This window comes from Barbus barbus (genome assembly GCF_936440315.1).
Source record: "Barbus barbus genome assembly, chromosome: 16".
In the NCBI taxonomy this organism is placed as follows: Eukaryota; Metazoa; Chordata; class Actinopteri; order Cypriniformes; family Cyprinidae; genus Barbus; species Barbus barbus.
Genome location: NC_136744.1, coordinates 3,166,080 through 3,189,355, shown reverse-complemented (window position 1 = coordinate 3,189,355; position 23,276 = coordinate 3,166,080). Strand labels below are relative to the sequence as shown.

At 36.9% G+C, this 23,276-nt stretch overlaps 2 protein-coding genes across 8 annotated transcripts; one reads left to right on the top strand and one right to left on the bottom strand.

The window, feature by feature from the left end:
- The first annotated feature begins 359 nt into the window (after positions 1 to 359).
- On the top strand, positions 360 to 8,078 carry LOC306882076 (F-box only protein 9). 7 transcript variants are annotated; one of them, XR_013785209.1, is made up of 13 exons: positions 360 to 530; positions 1,105 to 1,153; positions 2,062 to 2,184; positions 2,346 to 2,403; positions 2,497 to 2,593; positions 4,625 to 4,755; positions 4,837 to 4,951; positions 5,067 to 5,185; positions 5,266 to 5,356; positions 5,808 to 5,903; positions 6,024 to 6,117; positions 6,202 to 6,373; positions 7,611 to 8,078. XR_013785209.1 is itself a non-coding variant. In XM_079436529.1 (13 exons), the coding sequence occupies exons 2-13, from the start codon at positions 1,130 to 1,132 to the stop codon at positions 7,717 to 7,719; spliced, it is 1,212 nt and encodes a 403-aa protein (XP_079292655.1). In that variant the 5' UTR covers positions 360 to 530; positions 1,105 to 1,129; the 3' UTR covers positions 7,720 to 8,078. The 7 variants fall into 7 exon arrangements, 5 of the variants coding, with proteins under 5 accessions (XP_079292655.1, XP_079292653.1, XP_079292652.1 ...); XR_013785210.1 differs by having other exon boundaries at positions 1,105 to 1,182; XM_079436529.1 differs by having other exon boundaries at positions 6,219 to 6,373.
- Positions 8,079 to 8,765: 687 nt separating this feature from the next.
- LOC306882079 (very long chain fatty acid elongase 5-like) lies at positions 8,766 to 22,416 on the bottom strand. The gene is made up of 8 exons (XM_079436532.1): positions 21,982 to 22,416; positions 19,654 to 19,718; positions 15,847 to 16,034; positions 12,994 to 13,071; positions 11,720 to 11,891; positions 11,219 to 11,343; positions 10,275 to 10,409; positions 8,766 to 10,195 (listed from the first exon to the last, which is right to left on the bottom strand). The coding sequence occupies exons 2-8, from the start codon at positions 19,709 to 19,711 to the stop codon at positions 10,076 to 10,078; spliced, it is 876 nt and encodes a 291-aa protein (XP_079292658.1). The 5' UTR covers positions 19,712 to 19,718; positions 21,982 to 22,416; the 3' UTR covers positions 8,766 to 10,075.
- Positions 22,417 to 23,276: the final 860 nt, after the last annotated feature.

The window sequence follows — 23,276 nt, the reverse complement described above, 5'->3', positions numbered from 1 at the left end:
GACACCGTAAATTTGGCCCTTCCTTTTTATTTTATTTTTATCCACCATTTTATTTGCAAATTTAATGATAATAATAAAAAAATATATAATAATAAAAGAAACACGCCAGACAGCTTGTGGTATGAACCATGCCGTTATTCCCGTTCAGACCACTCTTAAGAATTAGAAAACGCGAGTAAATTTGAATTTAAAACAAAAAGCAGTTTTTGTAGTTTTTGTCTTTTTCTGCTCACATTAAAATATTTTGATACTGGTGAAATAAGGAACATTTGATTTCACACTGACAAAAATAATCACTCATTCTGCGATGAGACAGACGGGGAGACTTTTATTTTGAAACCCTAGGACGGATGTTGTTTAGTCGCAGCAGCAGCTCAAGCGTCACACACTCATCGTGATGGCTGCCGTATGGCGAGCTCGCAAATTTGTCCGCTGCGTCGTCCGCTTCTCTGATCGTGATCTGTAAAATACTCGCTGAAAGCACGACTTTAAACGCGACATTAAAAGAGCGCACAAAATAAACTGTTATGGTCAGTAAACGCTGTGTTTTTAAGATGAGCGAAGCTGCTAATCAGGTGCTAACATTAGTATGTTAGCAGTCATGACGTGTATTAGTCCTGTCACACACCTCCAATTGTTTTTTTTTAACGAATAACAGTCTTAAATAATTCCTTGAACGTTTATCGTGTAATAATAACACATATGCATAATTTCCTCGTGTATATGTAGGAAACAGTTGCGCATGCATGTTGTTTACAAAGTTTGTTCTGCAAATCACGCAACAGCTGGGCCTGTATTTACACGCACTGGATACGAGTTTAACTTGATAGTCGATCGTGTGTGTTTTGAAAGTGTAGTGCAATGGTTTTCTGTTGCTTTGGGCCTGGTCACACAGTAAATGCAGATCAAGCTCTGATTGGTCGCTCTTATTTTCCACACCAAACATGATTTTAATTATATAGTTTTTATATCAGTTTTAGTTTTATATATAGTTATAGTTTTTATGAGATCTGCGTCACTTCTTTTTAAATTCTCTGTATGTATTTTCACCTACTTAAAATACAAATATGTCATTTGAAATGACTGAATATGTGTTGTTTTTAGGCTGAAAGCAACCAAAACACTGAGGATGGCACTGTTGAAGAAGGGGAAGGTGAAAATATAGAGGATTCTAATCTGCAAGTTAGTGAACTGGTCTCCCAATTTAGTTTTATTAAGACATGAAAGGAAGTTGTAACCCTCTTTATGTAATGCATTTTACTGTACCCAAAAGGATAGCATGTTTTGTCATTATGATAATTTACTTTTATGAAATGACTTCCTTTTTCAGATGGCATCGCAAATATCTTACCGTCTCTCTCTGTTCTGCTATGAAACGAATCCAGTTGACTCTCGTTGGCTAAAATCAAGTCTCACCCTGCTTTTTCTTGTTCTTGTTGCAAATCTCAAAGACATTTTCTTAGTATAATCGTTTAAAGCTATGAATTCTGAGGATTGATAACTGATACGACAATAAACATCTGCTCCACTGTATCTACAAAAGTATTTTCCTAACTATTTCCTTATAGTAGCTTTCAGGTGTTGTTGTGCATAATTCATTGTTGCATGTCATTTCTAAGAAAACATCTTATAATCTTTCATCAAAATTAGTTTTGCTCTGCCAATGAAAGGACTTTCCTTAATGGCCAATTCCACCGAGTCATATTATACCATACAGATTGTGACAAAGCAGCTTTTCAGTGTTAAACAGGAGAATAATGTCACCATATCCTCTTACTATTGAAGGGTAGTAAGGCTCAATTCTATTATGTAAAGAACTTTACTCTTTAATCAACTGATTATGGATCAAATCAAGCCTTTACCTTTATTTTCCTCTTTGAAAATCTGGTGGATGGTACGAGGATGCCTGAAAAACATTTTATTGTGGAGTTAAACAATTCCAGTAATCAAGAATGACTGGAAAATCTGTGAAAGCTCATTGGTCCGAAGGTGTGGGGATACTGAATTTCTTATGAACAGAATCTATCAATAGAGTTCTGTAGCTGATTTTTGATGTTTCAGTTGGAGCTCACTGCTTTTCGAGCAAAGTGGATGTCTGAGCTTCAGCCCAGCTCAGGTGGAAAGAGAAGCATCGCTAAAACTGCTGACCTGAAGAGGAGACAGGAAATCGCTAAAGAGAAAAAGGTGTGCGCTCGTGAATATTCATAGTGGGTGCCGCTGCACACTATGAGAATACTCTATGAGAAGAGATCATGACCAAAATAACTCTGTCACAGTGCTGATGTGTAATGTTACATCCTTCACTTGAGCCTGGGTCATCACTGATTGTGAATGTGTGCTCTTAGGCCCGAGAGCTGTTCCTGAAGGCTGTCGAGGAAGAACAGAATGGAGCAGTTTATGAAGGTTTTTATTTAATCTTTTTGTTTCGACAATCAGACTTATGCAATAGATTCCACGAAGGCTGCAGGTATAAATTTCCCCATTTTGAAATTGCAGCCATCAAGTACTATAAGAGTGCTATGCAGCTGGTACCGGACATTGAGTTTAGGATCAACTACAGCAGAACTCCTGATCCGGACCGTGGTGGGAGCTAGTAAGTGCTGGGCTGCAGAATGAACTCAGTGTTTCCCCTACCATTAAACAAACTAAATAGCCTTATGTTATTTATCTTATTTCCACGACGGCATGTCATTTCGGTGTCTACATCACATAGTCGCGCTCTCTGTATCGCGACACACAAGTGAGCACACTCCCACTCGTATTTATAAATATTAAGCCGCAAAAGACTATTTAAATATGAATTCTGCATGTCTCTGTGTTATGAATGGTTTTGTTTACTACTTGTACTGAAGCAAGTCTGCCGTCTCACTAATGAGGACGTAAATACATGAACAACATCTCCAGAAGAGTCACTTCATGAGCATTTGTCCGTTTCATTTGAGTAAAACTATCCTCATATCATATACACACAGAAATGTAAAGGTATTTACGGCAACCCATCAAAATAAAAGTTTGGTTTACCTTGAAGTCATTGCGGCAGAAAAAGCTAATATTACTATTGTTCAGTAGAATGTATGCAATAGGCTACTACTAAAATTATTAGAAACTTGTTTTTAAGGGATAATCATACAATATTTCTTCAATGTTTTTAATTGTAATATTAAATCCCTTTTATTTTCCAAAAAATCAAATGTTTAATTTTCAAAAGATAAATTCAATTAATGTTTTATGCCTTAAAAATTGCAATACACAACAGAATTTCTGAGGAAAAAAATTCATAGGGCTATTGTCAGAATAAATCAAACTTTTTTTATGTTTTCAAATAATTAGACATGCAAAACACAGAATTTGGTAACAAAACATAAGGTTGGAAAAATGTCATAGGGCCCTAAACATGTCATTTTTGTTAAACTTTTAATAAATTGATGTTAAATTGTTCAAGTTTCATTATTTTTATTAGCTAGACATGCTTTCTGATTAATACAATTTAATCTAACCATTAAAAAGGAGTCCAGAAAAAGCCGATAACCTAGGGGAAACACTCATGGAGATCTTGGATGTACATTAGGAAATTTGTAAATTATGTTTACTAGCCTTGTAAAATTCATGAACATTCTAAAATAATAATAATAGAAGTTTAATGGAATAATAGAACATACAAATATTTAATAATATTAATATTTTTATAACTTTAAATATTCAATATTCTGTTAGATGCTATTTTTGTATAGACCCTTTGTATGTGACTTTGCATAATATTTATGGTCATATATTCATGTTTGTTTGTAATTTGCATAAATAAAATTAAGCTTTGACAGTTTTCAAGCACATTTTCTTATTACTGTAATGTATCCAGATGATGCACTTTCTTAGTTGTTTTGAACAGTTCTGATCATTTTCGAAGATTCTCATCATTACTGTATTACATTAAACAGTTCTTAACAATTTAAATAAGCATATATATATATATATATATATATATATATATATATATGTGTGCGTGTGATCCTGGACCACAAAATCGGTCATAAGTAGCACAGATATATTTGTAGCAATAGCCAAAAATACATTGTATGGGTCAACATGATTGATTTTTCTTTTATGCCAAAAATCATTAGGATATTAAGTAAAGATCATGTTCCATGAAGGTATTTTGTACATTTCCTACCGTAAATATATCAAAACATAATTTTTGATTAGTAATATGCGAATAAACGGTTTTCTCAATATTTAGATTTTTTTATTCAAGCTTATTTATTCAGCTTTCAGGTTATGCATAAATCTCATTTTCAAAACATTGACACTTATGACTGGGTTTGTGGTCCAGGGTCATATATATATATATATATATATATATATATATATATATATATAATGTATTTATATATTTTTTTTCTTTGTTTTTTGTTTGTTTGTTTCTTTCAGTAATAATTGGTAGAATCAATAATAAGCAAAAAATCTTAATGACCCTGAAAATAAGCTTTATTTTCTACATGCAAAATACTTTAGAAGTTCTTCTTTTGTGTGTGTGTGTGTGTGTGTGTGTGTGTGTGTGTGTGTGTTTGTTTGCCATTTGAAGTTTGATTGCATGATGATGTTAATTTTTGATCGTGCCTCTCGTTAGCTTGGAGGACAATGGCAACGATCGGGAGATAGACGATCTGCTGACGTACTTCCAGCAGCAGCTGACGCTGGGGGACGGCACCATGAAGCTGTGTGAGCCTGAGACCGACACGACTCAGGTGCACTTCTCAGGTAATTCTCACACTGGAGCTAATCTGTGTGTATTTCTAGAGTTTACCCGTTGCTCTGAAAGTCCCTTTTTCTTGTCCACAGCTTTGCCCTTTGAGGTGCTCATGTATATCTTCCGCTGGGTGGTGTCATGTGACCTGGACCTTCGAGCCTTAGAGCAGCTTTCCCTGGTTTGCAGGGGTTTCTATATCTGTGCGAGGTGGGCCCACACACTCACCAAACATCAGAGTAAACCAGCATTATAGCGATTTGTGCTCAAGCACAGCACTCAGATTTTCTCCATTAAAAATGTATTTGTGGGTGTCTTGTTTCAGGGACCCTGAGATTTGGCGGTCTGCCTGTTTGAGGGTGTGGGGGCGGAGCTGCACCAAAATGCTGCCATTTTCATCCTGGAGAGAGATGTTTTTGGAAAGGCCACGTGTACGCTTTGATGGTAAACGCATGCGTTTGTGTATGTCTTCTTGAACGTGTGCCGCTTGTACAGTATTGACTAAAGGTCTGTGGTTTGTGCAGGTGTTTACATCAGTAAAACATCATACATCCGTCAGGGGGAAGAGTCTCTTGATGGCTTCTACAGGGCTTGGCACCAGGTGGAGTACTACAGGTGAGCTTTGGGCTTTAAAGGATACTCCACTCAAAAAATACATTTCTGTCAGTATTTACTCATCATCACGTGGTTCCCACAAGATTTTATTAGACTGGATTGTCCTGAGTCATGCACCCCCTAGATGAAAATGTTTAGATTTTAAAATTAAATGCATGAATCTGTTGCACTTTGAAATCAAAATGAAGAGTCCCAACCCATTTTCAGTGACCAAATTGAATAGAGTAAAAAAGTATATATAACTGCACTATAAAAAAAAATACAAATCTAAAATAAATACTTCAAAATTAGTATATGAATTTGTTTGGCAGTGAGACATTTCTCTGATATTTTTTTAACATCATAAGGAGTAAATGAGGAGCATTTTTGGGAGGAGTGTCCCTTTAATGTCCTTCATTAAAATCAGTTTTGCTCAGTGTTTATCAGGCTTTGACGAGAGCTAATCTTTTAGGTACTTGCGCTTCTTCCCTGACGGTCAGGTGATGATGTTGACCACACCCGAGGACCCTTTGGTCACCGTCCCAAGACTGCGCAGCCACAACTCCAGGTACGAGTCACGGGCCTGAATAAAAAAAAAAAAAACCCTGCTCTGAACTCAACTTGGCTGAAAGCACATTTCTAGGCCATGTTCCATCTTTAAGTCATTCATGATCTTCAATTTCCACAGGGTGGATTCCATCATGTTTGGCCATTATCGGCTGTCCCAGGATACGGACAATCAAACCAAAGTTTATGTTGTTGTCTCCAAGAGAAAAGAAGAGGTGGGTTTGCCGGTGCAAGTTTATGGCCTCTTTCCTTTAACAGCGCTGTTCTATTTCTTTGCTGTTTTACTAGCAATAAACCAGTTGTCATCTTTCAGCAGAAGGTGGCAGAGTACCAAAGGAGCCGGTTCTGCAGGCGGAACCCAGTTCCCGAAGCAGAGCGCGCCTTCCATGTAGGACTGCAGCTGTCCTCAGGGGGGCGGCAGCGCTTCAACAAGCTAGTGTGGATCCACCATTCCTGCCACATCACCTACAGGTATCCCACCAATCTGCCTTCTCCAACACATCTGATGAGTGCCAATGAAATTCCACCAGCCATCTGTTCACACAATCATCGAGACCGCATTAGCACAGTGGTCACCAAACTTGTTCCTGGAGGGCTGGTGTCCTGCAGAGTTTAGCTCCAACCCTAATCAAACACACCTGAAACCAGCTAATCAAGGTCTTGCTTGGTATACTTGGAACTTCAAGGCAGGTGTGTTGAGGCAAGTTGGAGCTAAACTCTGCAGGACACCGGCCCTCCAGGACAGAGTGTGGTGTGATGCTGTGTTGTTACCACAGCTGTGGATCTTTGTTTAGTGATAGTTGTTCATGAGTCCCTTGTTTGTCCTGAACAGTTAAACTGCCTGCTGTTCTTCAGAAAAATCCTTCAGGTCCCACAAATTCTTTGGTTTTCCAGCATTTGTGTGTATTTGAACCCTTTCCAACAATGACAATGGTTTTGAGATCCATGTTTTCACACTGAGGACAACTGAGGGACTCATATGCAGCTATTACAGAAGGTTCAAACATTCACGGATGCTCCAGAAGGAAAACCATGCATTAAGAACCGGGGGTCAAAACTTTTTGAATTTGAAGATCAGGGTAAATTTTACATATTTTGTCTTCTGAGATACATGTAAGTATCTTCTGTAGCTTCTGAAGGGCAGGACTAAATAAAAAAATAAAAAAATGATATTTAGGCAAAATAAGAAAAATGTACACCTTCATTCTGTTCAAAAGTTTCCATATATATATTTCATTTTTTTCGTTGTGTAAAGTTTAAAGTAAGCATTTGCCGTCACTGCTCAAAAATCGTAGAAAAACACATACGTGTTGATGTTTTTTGACCAGCAAACGAAGAGACTGCAATTGGGATATGTCCATCTCAGAGAAGATAGCACTCTTTAAAGTTTCTTCTCATTTTTTACACCAGAATGATTTGGATTATTTGTTTGGTTTATTGAATGGGATCTGTTGTTTGAACATTCATTTTCACAATTCAAGTTTTTTGGGCACGTTATATATCATATAACCAACTTATGACATATTTCTAGGATATATCAAATCTTTTTTTGTCACTGTTTTAGTGAATTTGGAAGAAAATAAAATATTACTGCTTGGAAAATTACTAAACTTGATCCAGAGCAGTCAGCAGGCAGTGATGGTTTGTGTGACTTCAGCACGCTGGGAGATTTTTGTACATTTCCAAACTTTTCTTCTCTTCCCTACAGATCGACTGGAGAGACAGTTGTCACTGCATTTGATGTAGACAAAATGTACACGCCGCTGTTTTTTGCACGAGTGAAGAGCTACACAGCCTTTTCAGAGCGTCCACTGTAGGACGACCCAAGCGATGCATGCAGTCACTCGACCCTTGACCCCTCAAGGTTTACGCCTCACTTCCACCTCCATCTGCTCTCCCTACTGCTTCCAGCCCCAGGCTCTTTCTTACGAATGCACAGTAACGTGTGACATTTTTAGATTCCTAGTCTTAACTGCAGCTCAAAGCATTGTTTTGTTTTCACGGTAGTGTAAGATCTGTCTCACTCATATCGTAAAGATACACTATATATATATAAGATTGTCTGTAAGAAGTTTCAAGTCGACTGTGATGAGTGTTCTCTTTGTTTTTGTGGGTTGCAGTGAGGGAATTATGCCTACTGACAACTGGAACACCCAAATAAATGAGCTATATTGTGTTTTGCTCTCTTTTCTTTTCCGTGTGTGTAAATTGTGTTGCATAATACCCAAATTCAAATCAGAGGAAGAAATATTAGTCTTTGCAGTTTCATCAGAATGTTTCCTGTATGACTGCTGTCCCCATTTCAGCCCCTCTCTTCTCAACAGTGTTATTATAACAGTGAATATTTTGTTCTATTCCCTAATTATAAGGGAAGGGTGTTGTAGATGGATTTTATAACAAGTTCAGTTTATGCTTTCTCGGCTGGACCCCGTTTGAACATCTTTGAACCAAGCACTCTTCAGAAATCAGGTCTAGACTCTGATAAAGGGGACAGATATGATCCAGCTATAACATGCTCAGAGGTTTGGAGACTGAAGGGGTTTTAGTTCAAGGGGAATTGGATCTGTGACAATATCCAAGAGAATAGAAAGCGATGACAATATTCTCTTTCAAATCCACTGATAAACCTTTTCTTTGTTATTATATTATTTGTCCTAGTTTGTCATGGCCATGGTTAGGGAAGTTTAAATAAGTCTGAATAAGTGTTTGTAGTTGCTTAGCTGCAAACGTCCTGGAAATTCGTTGGTCAAAATGTGCGTAAACTCGATTATAGAATTCAGTTAAAGCCAATAAGAAAAACCTTTCAATATTTAAAACCTCAATATACAATTACAAGTAAATAAATACTGACACATGATTTATTCCCAAATAAAAATCACTTTATTGGTTTTGTGTCTGATGTTAACGGCCTACTTGTTTTAATCCTTCCAGTAGTAATTCTGTGATATTGGCTATTAGCAAATGGTATCTTGTACATTGGATGGGTAGGTCTATATTTCTGTAATCAAAGCATGAATTAATTAACAGCATTGTATCATTTACCAGGGGGGTATTACAGTAATGCAAGATATCATTACTAATCCTAAATGGAATACTAACGGAGAGAATGGCTTGATTATTATATGAAGAACTGGTAATGTTTAGTGTTACAGTAGTAGTATTGCCTTCCTGTAGTTCTTTGCTTAATGGTTTAACACACCGAAGTTACACTTTAACAGCAGGCTAGATTAAGGAAACCGTTTGTTTAAGCACAAGGGCAAAATTAATGTCACTTGACAAGGTGTGTGTGTGTGTGTGTGAGAGAGTGAGTGAGTGAGTGTGAGTGAGTTTACAACTATTAAACTTGTAACATTGTTAATGAAATTTTAGCACATTTGGGTGGAAAAGAACCTTAATCTCATTGTCGTAATTCAAAGAGCAATTATATATCATTTAAATTGTAAAGTATCTACAAATGTGATACTGTAGAACAGTAAAGTTTTCATGTAATACTGTAAGAAAAAAAACAAAACTAATGGGAGTAATGAAAAATACAACAAAAAAGGTCCAAGTTGGTGAAATATAACCTGGACATGTTCTCATGAGATTCAGCTACAGCGCTACAACAAATTATGCTAAATCCATGTTAACATAAAATAAACAGTCCGTTTTCTTTTGTCAACATTCAGTGAACTCACTCGATTAGACTATAAAAGTATATAGCTTCCATTTTCTCTATTTCTCAAGGTATTTTGACTTTTACATTCGATCTTCTATTAACTGTAAGATTATCTGCCTGTGCTATAAATAAACACTGTATAAGCACCTACTGTGTTTAATTCAGCTCATAAGTGTGACATTCTCCTGCATACTTGTCAAATACATTCTTCTTTATGTCTACAAACAAGCTTAGTGTGCAACAGTGCAAATTAGTACAGTAATAAATGTTAGCCATTTTTGTATTTCAAGAAAAATGTCATATGAAAAACAACAAGTACACTAAACTTGGACCCTAACTGTAGCTCTCTTTTCTTAATTTTGGATTCAATATGAATAACACGAGGTTGCAGTGTGCAAAAATGTCAGGAGTCTCTTAAAGGTGAAGTGGCTGTAGTGTGGTAAGTGGATAGACATACATGAAGCTCCTCTACTGCGCTGATGTTAATAACAGGACTGTAAGTGCATCGAGTGTCGTCAATCTGAGCGCGGTTTCCTGTATTTAACCTTCTCATCGGATGTCACCCCATTAGTGTGACTGTTTACTGATCCGTTCGAGTAATCGGTCTTCCGAGATCCCGCGTGTCTCTTATAGGTCTGTGGAGCAAAGAACGGGAACATTGAGCAATTTTTCAAGCCGTACTTTGGTACAATAACATTCTTGATGCTCGTTTACCTTTATGTAGAAGTTTGTGAAGAGTAAGATAAGAGTGATCATATAAGTGATCTGGAAATACAGCCAGCCCATTGGGAAACCACATGGCCAAACCACAGCACAAGACGTCTGGAACATGGTCAGGACAAACTGGACCTACAAGAGGAAACCGCCATCAGCCAATGATCAGTCTTGAATATGAGTGATTCCTATGAGTTCATACATGTTTGCTTGTGGTCAACTGACTTTTGAATTTAAAAGTCTAAATTCTGGCTGATGTAACCATTAGAATATACACTATGTGGACAAAAGTATTGGGACACCCCTTCTAATGAACAGGTTTGACTTTACTACTACTGTTAAAGCATATAATGATATTCTAGGGAATTGTGTGCTTTAATTTTATAGCAACAGTTTAGACAGGACCCTTTTCTATTCTAACATGACAGTGCCTCTGTGTATAAGACACGGATCAGAAAGACATGATTGATTCAGTCAGTGTGGAAGAACTCTGCAGAATCCCAGCTGAACTCCTCTGGTGTGACTTTAAATGCAGACCTTGAGCCAAAAACTCACCAGTGTCTTGTACATACACTATATGGACAAAAGTATTGGGACACCCCCTTCTTTAAAACAGAAAAAAGGCACTTCCAAAACTGTGGCAACAAAGATGGAAACATAATTCATGTGTTAAAACAAATTGTATTCCATCACTGTTGCAACACTTTTGGAAGTGTATTTAATATTGTCTTGGAAAACATACTAAGAAAGCATACTAGAGGAACAGAAAATCTCCCCTAATTGGAAAATTACCCATGAGTAAGACAGTTGACTCTTATGAACATACTGAAACTTGTATTCTATTTTTTAGCCTATTTTTTTTCAATGAAAATAGCAGTGAACACATTTCATTACAACAAAACACTGTGTCCTTATAGAGGTTTGGAGTGAAAGCGTGTACTTGCCAGCTGCCCTTGAGTGATGTACTTTTTCCACCACAGATACGGCCTCATGGCTGGGACAGCAGAGAGGCCGTAGTACGAGTACATCAGCACATGGATGAAGCTGTTAAACGTGGCGCCAAAGTAGGCTGATGGAAAGAGCAGTAATATCAGTATTAGTCCACTTAGGTTCCCTATGATTTCATATATTTTAAAATGTACAATCTCACAGATGTATTATGATTTTTATTTTCATAAATAGTCAGCATTATGCACCTCAATCAATAATCGGAAACCACAATCTATTCTAAGAAGTAAATGGATCTGTTAAAGCCAGAGATAAACTGAACAACTCCTTTAAATAACTGTTTGCATAATGCAGCGTGATATTTAAAGACCACCTGGACAAGCATTTTTACCCTGTTCTGTTTGCTTTGTTCTTATGCATCTGAATAATTCAGCATATAAATGCACCATAAGCTCCTTCAGAAGCCTTTGCCTGCGAAACCTCTGCGAGGAACTTACAGTGGCCACACGGCACCCAGTTCATGACGAACCACCAGATGTTGAGCATGGTGAAGTGATGGTAGACGTGCAGGAAGGTGATCTGGTGGTAGTTCTTCCTCAGAATGAAGAAGAAAGTGTCCATAAACTCAATGAGTTTGGAGAAGTAATACCACCAAAGTACATTAATCATCTGAGGAGAGATTAAAAGAGAAAAATACACAAGATGTCATTTCACCAAGGACATCACAAACATGCAACATCAGTTCCATGAAAAGTCATGAAATCATTAGGGCTGCAATGATTCTCAGTCCACTTATGTTTTGGTCTCTATCCATAGACTGCGAACACGTATAAAGCTATGCATTACAGCATAACATCATGAAATATCCTTGTGAAAAAGAAATTAACTTCAGTGTATTGAATATGCAATTGTAGTATTCTTCAAATCTTAGTGTGTGTGTGTGTGTGTGTGTGTGTGTGTGTGTGTGTGTATATATATATATATATATATATATATATATATATATATATATATATAGTGCTGTCAAATGATTAATCACAATTAATCACATCCAAAATAAAAGTTGTTTACATAATGTGTATGTACTGTGCATATTTATTATGCATATATAGACACACATACAGCATATATGTACATGTATATTTAAATTCATATAAATATATTTCATATATAAATGAAACATGTATGTGTGTGTATTTATATATACATAATAAATATACACAGTACACACACAATGTAAACAAAAACTTTTATTTTACATTATATATTTACTTTATATATGTAAATATAAATATTTAGTAAATATATAGTAGATTTACATAATATAGTTACATAATATACTAATAGACAGACAGACAGACAGAGACAGACAGACAGAGACAGACAGACAGACAGACAGACAGACAGACAGACAGACAGACAGACAGACAGACAGACAGACAGACAGACAGACAGAGAATAATTTGAAGTATATTATTTTGGTATAATGCTTACTTTTCTAATATGATAGGGTACCCACAGAGGATGCAATTTAAATCTTGAAATAAAGCTTCACAGCTCTATGCAGTGGATCATGAGGTGACTGCGCTGCCAAGAGCTATTCAGGAAAACCTATGTCTGAATTTTCCACCTAACGTGTGAAACAGAGCAGCCAGTTTAACAGCACTCTCGCGCCTTTCACCCATAGGGAATATTGTGTCTTTAGTAAGAGTAAAGCTGAAGCTTACATTTCTCCATCTCACAAAATGTAAAACTCAGTTTGTTGCGTTACCCTGTTGTCGGCCTCTCCTCCACTGTGGGTGTCCTGGCAGAAGAAGTTGTATCCGCCTTGATACACTGACATTACCAGCTGCAGAGACAAAGACAACAGAATGAATCCTCATTCTCCACCACACTGCTTTAACCGTTCCTCCCAATATGAAACACATTAATGGAATTAGTACTAATTCTTGAGGAGCTTGAAGATCAGTTTACATGAACAAAAAGTACAATGTAAATATCATTTTATCTCAATATGCAGCATGCACCACTGCCTCTCTCTAACTCGGCTAATTTCTCTTTAAACGAAATAACTCACAGACTGCTCCAGCATCCCACGACCCTACAAACAGTAGGACAGGAGGTTTGGAAAATAGATAGTTAATGCTTTAAGCGTCATGAACTACATCTTTAAGCATTTGTTGATGATGAAACATTAGTATTTATTGTTAGTTCATGTTCGTTCATTATGAACTTACATAATATTCACTTACTTTATTGTATAATTGAAATGTTAACACGTCAAATATTGATGAATTGAACTTGATTCTAAAACCAAATCACCAGTGATTGCCTACAACTGGAGAAACATTAATCTTCTATATAACGAGGACAATAACTTTAAAGGCACAGTTCACCCAAAAATTTAAATTCTGTCCATTTTCTACCAAATGACTTCCATATCAAGCAAGAACATGTGGGCTTGGCATGACAATGTGTGTTTATTGTGAACAAAAGCCTAAAATAAATCTATTCATTGTGTAAGTGATTGTGTCTCTTCAACTGCTTGATTCATAAGGATTTCTTTCACAATGTCTTTATGAACTTTTGGAGCATCTTGTCACAGTTTGGTGTTTACTTAGAAATGTCTGTGTATTTATTTGCGTTTTAAAGATGAACAAAGGTCGGATGCGTTTGAACTGACGAGGGTGAGCAAATGATTACAGAATTTTCCTTTTTGGCTGGACTTTCCCTTTAAGAGAGAAGAGATGGACATTTGTAGCCTAGAGGTTTCTTGCTCTAATGAGACTGCCATAAATCAGGTTTGAGGCAACTGAACTTGTAGCTAACATATCTGTGAGCTTATCCTGAATTTAGCGTTAATTATATTTGGAAAGCCAGGCATCGAGTCTGTTTTGCAATGCAGATAGTGCAAATTAGGCAAGAAAGGACTCTGAACTTCAAGGTGCACATGGACTGTGACTCATCAATCGGTTTGTCCTGCTAAGTTTCCAAAAAGTCAAACCATCAGTATCAAACGCACGCCATTTCAATACCAGTTTCAAAGGTCCCAGTCCCATTGAAATATGTAGATCAGAGGAGAGCTCCTGGAGAGTTATACTTCCTGCAGACTCCTGCACACTTCCTGCCTGTGATTATCAAGTAACTCTGAAGACCCTGATCGCTGCTCCAAGACCCCTGCTCTAGATTGTGTTACATCTATCACAACGTAAAATCAAAGAAAATTCTGAAATGCATCTGAAAGGCATTTGTAAACACTCCAAAATAGAAGGGCGACAAACACATTTTAGAAAGCAGCGTTAGAAAGCAGTCGTGGCCTAATGGATAGAGAGTTGGACTTGTAACCTGAAGGTCATGGGTTTGAGTCTCAGATCCGGCAGGGATTGTAGGTGGGGGGAGTGAATAACCAACACTCTCTCCACCCTCAAGACCACGACTGAGGTGAGACCCTTGAGCAAGGCACCGAACCCCCAACTGCTCCCCGGGCGCCGCAGCATTGGCTGCCCACTGCTCCGGGTGTATGTTCACTACTGTGTGTACACTTGGATGAGTTAAATGCACATGAGTACAAATTCAGAGTATGGGTCACCATACTTGGCCACACACCACTTCCCTTTCCCAAAGTGTACTAAAAATGCTGCAAGTATTTCAGTATACCTTCAAGTTCACTTTTAGTATAATTGCAGTACAAGCCAAAAACATTGATCTAAACTAGTTGTGTACTCATTTACTACTGTTATACTTAAAGTATACATTTATATACTAGAAAGTGGGCCAATTTAGTCCCAAGGAGTATTGAAAGAGTACATTTACAAGTATACTACTAGTACACTGATATTTGTATACTTACTAGATAAAGTATACTTTCAAATATACTTGAACTTTACTTAAGCATTAATAAAATAAATTTGAAGTATACTACTTTTTGGTAAGGGTTGTCCTTTATATTCAAACTACTTTAGACCGGTTCAGATAGGTACTGTAATGATTCGTCATTGACATAAACGGAGAGAAGTAGCTCTGTCTACAATGTTCTTCACAAGCCGCATACAGTTCTGTTTATTAACTGCTAGAGCGCCAAAAGTTACAGACTGCAGCTTTAATGTCTGGTGGGTTTTTTTTTTTTTTTTAATATGTCTAAATAGTTTATTAATTTTATGTCACTTTTAGTTTGAAATATTTTAGTACATAAAGTTAAACAAAATGAAAATAAGAAATGCTTTGGGAACTAGAGAAAACAAAATAAGTGAGTGTACTTGATTTTAGTTCAGAATTAATACTATATTTTTGTTCCAAAAATTGCAGCCTCCTTCTGACCTTTAGAATTAAACAAGTCCTTTTTTACTGCTGCATGGAAATCTATGCAAAATCACAGCTGTATGCCGTCAGAAATGTGTCAGTTCACCCTTCTTGTAAGGTTTTCTGGTGTTCAGGAATAATAATACCTCACAATGACTGGCAAATTTCTGATCACTCAATCGTTTTCACCGACATGTATACATGGACGGTCAAGTTTTAATAAATGCTCTTTTTGGACTAGGTCAGGAAATTTGAATTCTGAGTATGTTCTCACAGTTGATCACCTTTGATTTCTAATGATAATGATTTTTTATGACAAGCCCACCTCATAGAACATGTAGAGAGACAGAAGCGTCAGGCCGAGGTTATAGGGCACTAGCAGTGCTCTGCAGGAGTATGGCTGTCTATTCTTCATGTACTTTGGTCCCATCCACACAATCAGCAGGTACATGACAGTGAAGGCGAAGGTGGGGATGTAGTTGTCCAGTAGAAGCCATCCTCTAACCCGAGGATCTGCAATCGATAGAGCACAACCATCCTCATGCATACGCTATTGCTACAGGATGTTCAATAAATAGTCACAGGTGTTCCTCTGCATTAACCCTTGGATGCACTACATGGGCCTAAAGTGTGACTGAGTTTATTTTTTCTATATCTTTGCAAGAAATTTCATCATTCAGAATTCCAGGAATTCCTCAATTAATTTGTTTTTGATCATCACATATTCTTATTTTATTTTTTTATTTCTTACTTTTTGAATAAAAATCATTTTTGTGTCACTACCCTTCTAAAGCACAACATGGGTCTAAAATGACCCCTATTCATTTCCTATGTTAATTCAGTCATGGAGTGTTTCTTTGCCGAATCTTTAAAAGAAATGCATTTTATTATTTATCATTCCAGGTATTCATTAAATATTTTGCTTTTGATTTACACAAATCATTATGTTTATTTTTCCTCTTTATAAAAAAAAACATTTTTGTATTTCTACATCAATTTTACACACATGGGTCAAAAATGACCCATAAAGAAACCTTTGATTATTTGCAAGTAGGAACATATTTATTGCAGAAAACTATTCACCTGCCCCACATTTCACAACTCAATATGTTTGCTTTTGTATAATTGATGCATTTAGTCTTATTTATTACCACAGAATATATTTGATATACTGTGGAAGATAATATTTGAATGTTAGGCTAAGGTTACCTTGACCTTTAAATGTCCAATACTATTAACTAGCTTGTTGTTGACATATTCCATTTTAGCTAACTAATGTTAGCTAGGTCAACAAAATAATAGTCAAAATAATATAATGCATGTATATACAAGCATATATCATTGATGTCAGGCAGAAACCTCGTATCTCCATATTTCATCATTTTGTCATAAATCAGTGCTATTGGTCACTCTTTATGTCTGTCAGTGTTTCTGAAAAGTAATGGTTTTGGACATACAAGGTTTCTGTCTGACAGCAACAATATATAGTCAGTATATACATGATCAACTGCTTGTTGTGCACTCTTTATCTAGAGAGTTAGTATGGCTGATCCCAGACATTCTAGATTAACGGCTGAAATGTTTGTAGAGATGCTGCATGATGAGGAAGATCAGACAATTCTTAGTCCTGATTCAGAGTCAGAAATATCTGATGCTGATGACCTAGACCAGGGGTCGGCAAGTAAGTTTGGCATCGGGCCAAAAAAAATGTCCGCCACTAGATGGTGGGCCAGAACATGGTCAAAGGATAATTTAAGATATTAATTGATGAAAAATGCACCTAGAATTGCCTGTGACTGACTGTTACAGGGTATTTTGTAACTGATAGTGAGCTGTTACTCTGTGTAAAATCAAGAAACAGTCATTAACAAAAAGCCACATTTGTGTGGCGGTGTCCGATCAGAGTATGTGCCACTCCACTACTCACTCGCTGACATCAGAAACACCGCTCCGCGTCTTAAGTACTTCAGTAGGTTTGAAATATCACAGTTCTATTCAAATAATCTGGCTATGGGCGCGGGCCAGATATTATTGCTGGCGGGCCGCCTGTTGCCAGCCACTGACCTAGACTATGTGCCACAGGGTCAATCTGGAGTTGTGGGTGTAAATCCAGCTCTCCTAGATGAAGAAGACTCTGTGATGACAATGAAGACTTGTCTGATGAGTTCTCTGAAGAGGAAACTCAGACCCAGTCCAATAGATTGAGTAAAAAAGGTTTGCACCTACTCATGTAAGTGGAGAACGCCCATGGTTCTGTGGTACAATGTGCTGGATGTTACCACCCTCAATCAATTAGGCCCCAACCCTAATCAAACACACCTGAACAAGCTAATCAAGGTATAAGGGTTACTGGAAAGCTAGAGGCAGGTGAGTTTTTATAAAGGTTGAAGCAAAACTCTGCAGGACTGATGCGGACCATCCTTGGCCTACACCAACTTCACAACATCCTGATTATACAGCTGGTGTGACCAATGCATGATGGCTATTCATCAAGGAGCTGGTCAAAAAGCTTTTCATGCCACATATGAAGAGGTGCTTGGAGGGCAGGTCCCACCTTCAAAACCATATTACAGAGGCAATGGGAAGACGTGGGATAAAAAAACAAAACACCGTCACCACCCGGCCACAAGTATACATCAGACAGAAGGGTTAATCGAAGAGGAAGCGGTCCAGGATCTGCCCAGCTGCCAAAGACAGACAAGTCAGCAGCTGGTGTTCAGTGTCAGGCCTGTTTGCAAGGAGCACAAACCTGTAGTTGTCATTTGTGAGGCATGTAAGCACTGAGATAATAATATCCTGCAAGACAAGAACTGGCCCCCCGACTGAGCTTGGTTTCTCCCAAGGTTTATTCTCCATTCTGTCACCGATGGAGTTTTGGTTCCTTGCTGCCTCTGGCTTGCTTAGTTGGGGACACTTAATTTCTAGTGATTATCGTCAATTTGATTTCACAGATACTATTTAAACTAAACTGAGCTAGACAATGACATCTCTGAACTCAATAATGAAATGCCTTTAACTGAAAATTGAGTGTTTAATCTTATTATTATACATTACTGACACTCTATCAACCAATTTGATACAGTTCAGTGCTTTGACACAATCTGTATTGTTAAAAGCGCTATATAAATAAAGCTGACTTGACTTGAGTTGGCGCTGTAGCTGTGTGATTTTATTATGTTAGTTTTATTTTCATCTATTCGGTCACATTAACTACAATTCACTACAGTTACACCACAAACAGTTCAATTTCAGTATTATCAGTTATATGCATAAGTTATGTGTGACAAAATGGCAAATAAACATTTAAAGTGTTAAATGTGTTGGTCTAAATAACTGCTAAAATAATTATTTTAACAAAATGTCTTTATTCTTTAGTTTTTTCATGCTTGCATAGATGGGTCATTTTTGACCCATGCGTGTAAACTTGATGTAGTAACAAAACACAGGAAAAAACTAAATATTAATTTGTGGTCATTGTAAAAAGAAATTTTGAATATTCATGGAATTTATAGATCAGGGAATATTAAATGCTGAAATAAACTGATTAAAAAAAAAAATGCCTAGCGAAGCATGAAATAACATAAGAAATCAATACGGGTCATTTTAGACCCATGTTGTGCATTAGAATAGGTTTTTATAGCATGTGCATCAAAGGGTTAAAAATGGTTTTAAATGTGCCTCATTCCAATCAGAAATTTAAGCTAGAATTTTTTTTCTTTATTTTCTATAATGCTGCTTTGCCTACTCTCAGTGCAGGCTGAAATTGCAATTGCTTCCAATCTGATCAGAAACTTTATTAATGTTATTTTTTACTGAGCCTGGAAACCATGTTTCCAAGAGACTGGGTTGATACAATGAGCACTTTAAGGGCCAAATAATCATTGGATTTGTCAAAGTTTGCCAGACTGAGAGATTGCGTGGCTGCATGACACATGATGTGACAGATTCAAATCATCAGCATGCAGTAATAATAGTGCTTTAGCTATGGAAATAAAGTGAGAAAACCTGTAAAGTTTATTCAAAAGTTTGCCATATAGGAACACAACACAAAGAAAAGTTTAGCTAAGGCAGCAAGAAAGACAATTAAAGACTAAAAACTTTTTAAAGAATTAAAAAAAAGTATTGGTCTTACCCCTGGGTCCCATCCAAGAGTCAATATAAGTGTTAACTCTCTGATTAAAGGCCTCCATCTCCAACCTTCGAGAGAAGTCATATGAAGATTACTTCAGCTGTTTACACAGGAGTCAGAGCAAATATACATTCAGCCTGCTGTGCAAGTCCTAGAACATAATCAAATTGTTTAAAAAGGGCAATAGAAGTTAACCTAATAAATCCTTGATGGAACACTTATTAATTACAGCAATAAATATGGCCGCCTACAGCAAGGACTACTATCCATCAGGTTCAATTCTCTTGATTGCCTGTTTGAAGCTCAGTAAAGGTCAAGACATCGTGCTTATAATCCAGAAAACCTTCTTTTTTTAGCAGGACTACATTGTTTCTCCACACACCCAAGCAGTCTCGAGGAGGCCTTATGCTGGAGGTGTTTATTAAAGCAGCCTGTCAAGTGTCACTGCTGTTGTCATCAGATATGCAAACGTGTACTTTCAAGCCAAAGGTTTTCTACGAATGATACAAGAGCTCCTGATAAAAATGTGTATAATGGCTTAGACACACTTACAAATAAAAATAACATGTATATGTTAGGGGTGTCAATGTTAACGTGTTAACGCATGCGATTAATCTAAAAATCTTAACGCGTTAATATTGTTTTAACGCAAATTAATCGTTTGATAAGGTTTGACCCCAAATTCTTGCTGTCATTGCAGCGCGGAAGGTATCTATCATTCACTGGTAATCTATCTATCATTGCCTGCACACTATCCATCCTAAATTCTATGTGATATTAGTCATTTTCAATACTATTTAGGGCAGATAGGGTGGGTAGTATGCACATTGGGACGCAGGGATTGTGTGATTATTATGAGGCGTCGGGCTCGACAAAAGTGAAGCGAACGCGGAGAGAGAGAACATCAGAGCTGCATATTTCCCCAAATTCCAACAAATTAAACCAAATTTTATCGCATTAGCAAATGCAGAAAAATTAAGTCACATTTTAGGAGAAAATTCCCAAATGATCACAACAGCAGCAAGATATGTATCAGCCTGCCACAAACTAAAACTATCAGCCAGTGGACAAAACTGAAGCAAGATCATTTCTTACATGTTGTACAAAGACGTTTTTTTTAAACAATGTCTTAAATATTTTTCTTGTTTGTGGGAATTTTTTTTTTAATAAATTCAAAAAAAGAAAGTATACATGTACATATTTACGTAATTATTTTACAGATCTATTCTTGTTTGTTCCTTATCCATGTAATGGACAATGCTTTGGCAATACTGTGCAGGTCATGCCAATAAAGCTCAAAACTTATTTGAATTTAATTGAATTGAGAGAGAAAGAGAGAGAGAGAGAGAGCTAGAGAGAAACAAACAGCCAATAAACACACACACACACACACACATATATATATATATATATATATATATAGCCATGTGTTTACATAATATTGCCTTTTTTTATTTAGTTTCATTATTACTATTATTTTCTCTAAGCTTTACTAAATGTTCAGATATTCTAAATCACTTTCTATGTTGTTTTTAATGCTTTGGCAATACAAAATGTATGTTTTTGTCATGCCAATAAAGCTTTCTGAACTGAATTGAGAGGGAGAGAGATACATGCATACATATATATATATATATATATATATATATATATATATATATATATGGAGAAGGGTAAATGCATGTGTGAGTACGGATGAACTTGTATATCATATATATATATATATATATATATATATATATACACACACACACATAGTTAGTGGAAAGGAATCATGTGAGAAAGAGGAGATATACTTCATTGTCAATAATAGTAGCCTACTAGCCTAATATCCAATAAATAGGCTTATTTTTCTTTGTTTTGGGGGTGAAATGTGACATGCTCTCGACAGGTTTTCATCTAAATATCATATACAGTGTGACAATTATAGGCTACATCCCATGGCAAACTAAAATGAGATTACCATGTATTCATTAACTCATAATTTGTGCATGATTGGAGATGTAATAATAGCCTAGTCAGAAACAACACTAATTTAGAAACAACCTCAGTTTAGTCTAAATGCATAACAATAAGTAATAAAAACTTAAATAAATACAAGCGCTGCTGAACATAAAATGAAGTGAAAATTAGATTGATGCCGTCATTGATTTGCACGTTACTCGATAGGATCGTGTTGCCTTTAAAGCACACACTGCAACAACACACTTTAAGACGATTAGGAAACGTTTTGTGAAGACTTCTTCATCAGAACAAATAAAGAGCGGCTTCGGGTGACATAATCATAAAGCTAATCTCTCATAAAGTCATATGATGCGCAGCATCTCTTACCTTTAGTCTTCAGACGGATGTTTTGTTCAGTGCTCGGTCCTGTCGTCAGTGGGAAAAGCTCGTGAACTAATGAGTGTTAATGAGTGGCCGTGCTCCAATAACTCTCTTTATACTGCCGCTCTAGGGCGAAGGCGAGGAGAGCACACTGCACTTTCACTGCCGCGCAGATTCAAACATCCACATGCGTTCCAGTCCGAGAACAAAAGAACGTTTGGAACGTTTATAACGCGTTAAAACACCAGAGCCGTGGATAGAGGGATACACTTTTTAAACTGGTGATATATTCAAATGTTGAGATGTCGTTATGATCGACTGTTTGGCTTCAAATGGATTTAGAACTTCAACGTATCTGTTTTGACTTTCATTATTATGACGTTATAAGTAAAGCGCGCTTTCTGGCGCTCCATGTTAAGCTTTTCGCGAAATGAAGTCACCCCATTCATCTGAAGTTAGGACAGACCAATCACAGCGCTGCTATGATGTGGAGCCAAAACAGACCAATCGCAGAGCCGCTCTGATGTGGAATCCAATCACAGGCCAAGCGCGCACCCAGGGGCCCATGGTGAGAGGGGACAATCACAGGAAAAGTGTCACAAGTTCCACCAAACGTGCTCACGTAACATTTTCTTTGTGGAAAGCAGTGGTTAATAGTTCATCTTTTTATATAGATAGATAGTGTAGTATTTAGTTTCTGGTTGTTGTAAATTGCATGGCATTTGTAACTTGGCTAAACGCTGGAGAGAAGCTTATTAGGATGATGTCAGTAAGCATAAAAAAGTCATACATCTGAAAAAACTGATCTCTGGTCTGATCAGTTTGCAGATTCTTTATTAGGAAGCGTGAAACAAAGTCCCATGATTTAGCATCATGTGCCAACTGCTGCACGCCTTAGAATCACCTTTGCCAGTTTTATCCATTATTATAAACAATCTACAACAGTCAATACATACAATTAATACTCCATAGTGTCATTAGATGAGGACGACTGGGAACTTTACTAAGAGTCCTAACAGTATTAACCTTCATTTTCAGCCCTTCCATAAAACTTTTGTTCTTTTTGTTGTATTATTTACACCGATAACTGCATTCGATATATTTTGCTGACATGTGTTTGATGCACTGTTTAATCTTTCATTGATGAACAACCTGAATTAGTTGAACTGCAAAAATCCCAATATTTAATCCCTATATTAAACCGGTCGTCTGCTAGCTGCCTTACGTCACAGGAGTCAGTTAATTCTCAGCACATAGAGACTCTTTCACCTAGATATCACACTATAGAGACTGTGTCTGTT

What these genes read in the sequence shown, in the direction of transcription:
- LOC306882076 (XM_079436525.1), top strand. An exon ending in GACTCAGGTGCACTTCTCAG is followed by an intron (nt 4,756 to 4,836) that starts GTAATTCTCACA and finishes TCTTGTCCACAG; the next exon opens with CTTTGCCCTTTGAGGTGCTC. An exon ending in TCCTGCCACATCACCTACAG is followed by an intron (nt 6,374 to 7,610) that starts GTATCCCACCAA and finishes TCTTCCCTACAG; the next exon opens with ATCGACTGGAGAGACAGTTG.
- LOC306882079 (XM_079436532.1), bottom strand. Translation starts at nt 19,711, where the DNA reads ATGGAGGCCTTTAATCAGAGAGTTAACACTTATATTGACTCTTGGATG. An exon ending in CTCTTGGATGGGACCCAGGG is followed by an intron (nt 16,035 to 19,653) that starts GTAAGACCAATA and finishes TATCGATTGCAG; the next exon opens with ATCCTCGGGTTAGAGGATGG. An exon ending in TCACAAACTTCTACATAAAG is followed by an intron (nt 10,196 to 10,274) that starts GTAAACGAGCAT and finishes TTTGCTCCACAG; the next exon opens with ACCTATAAGAGACACGCGGG.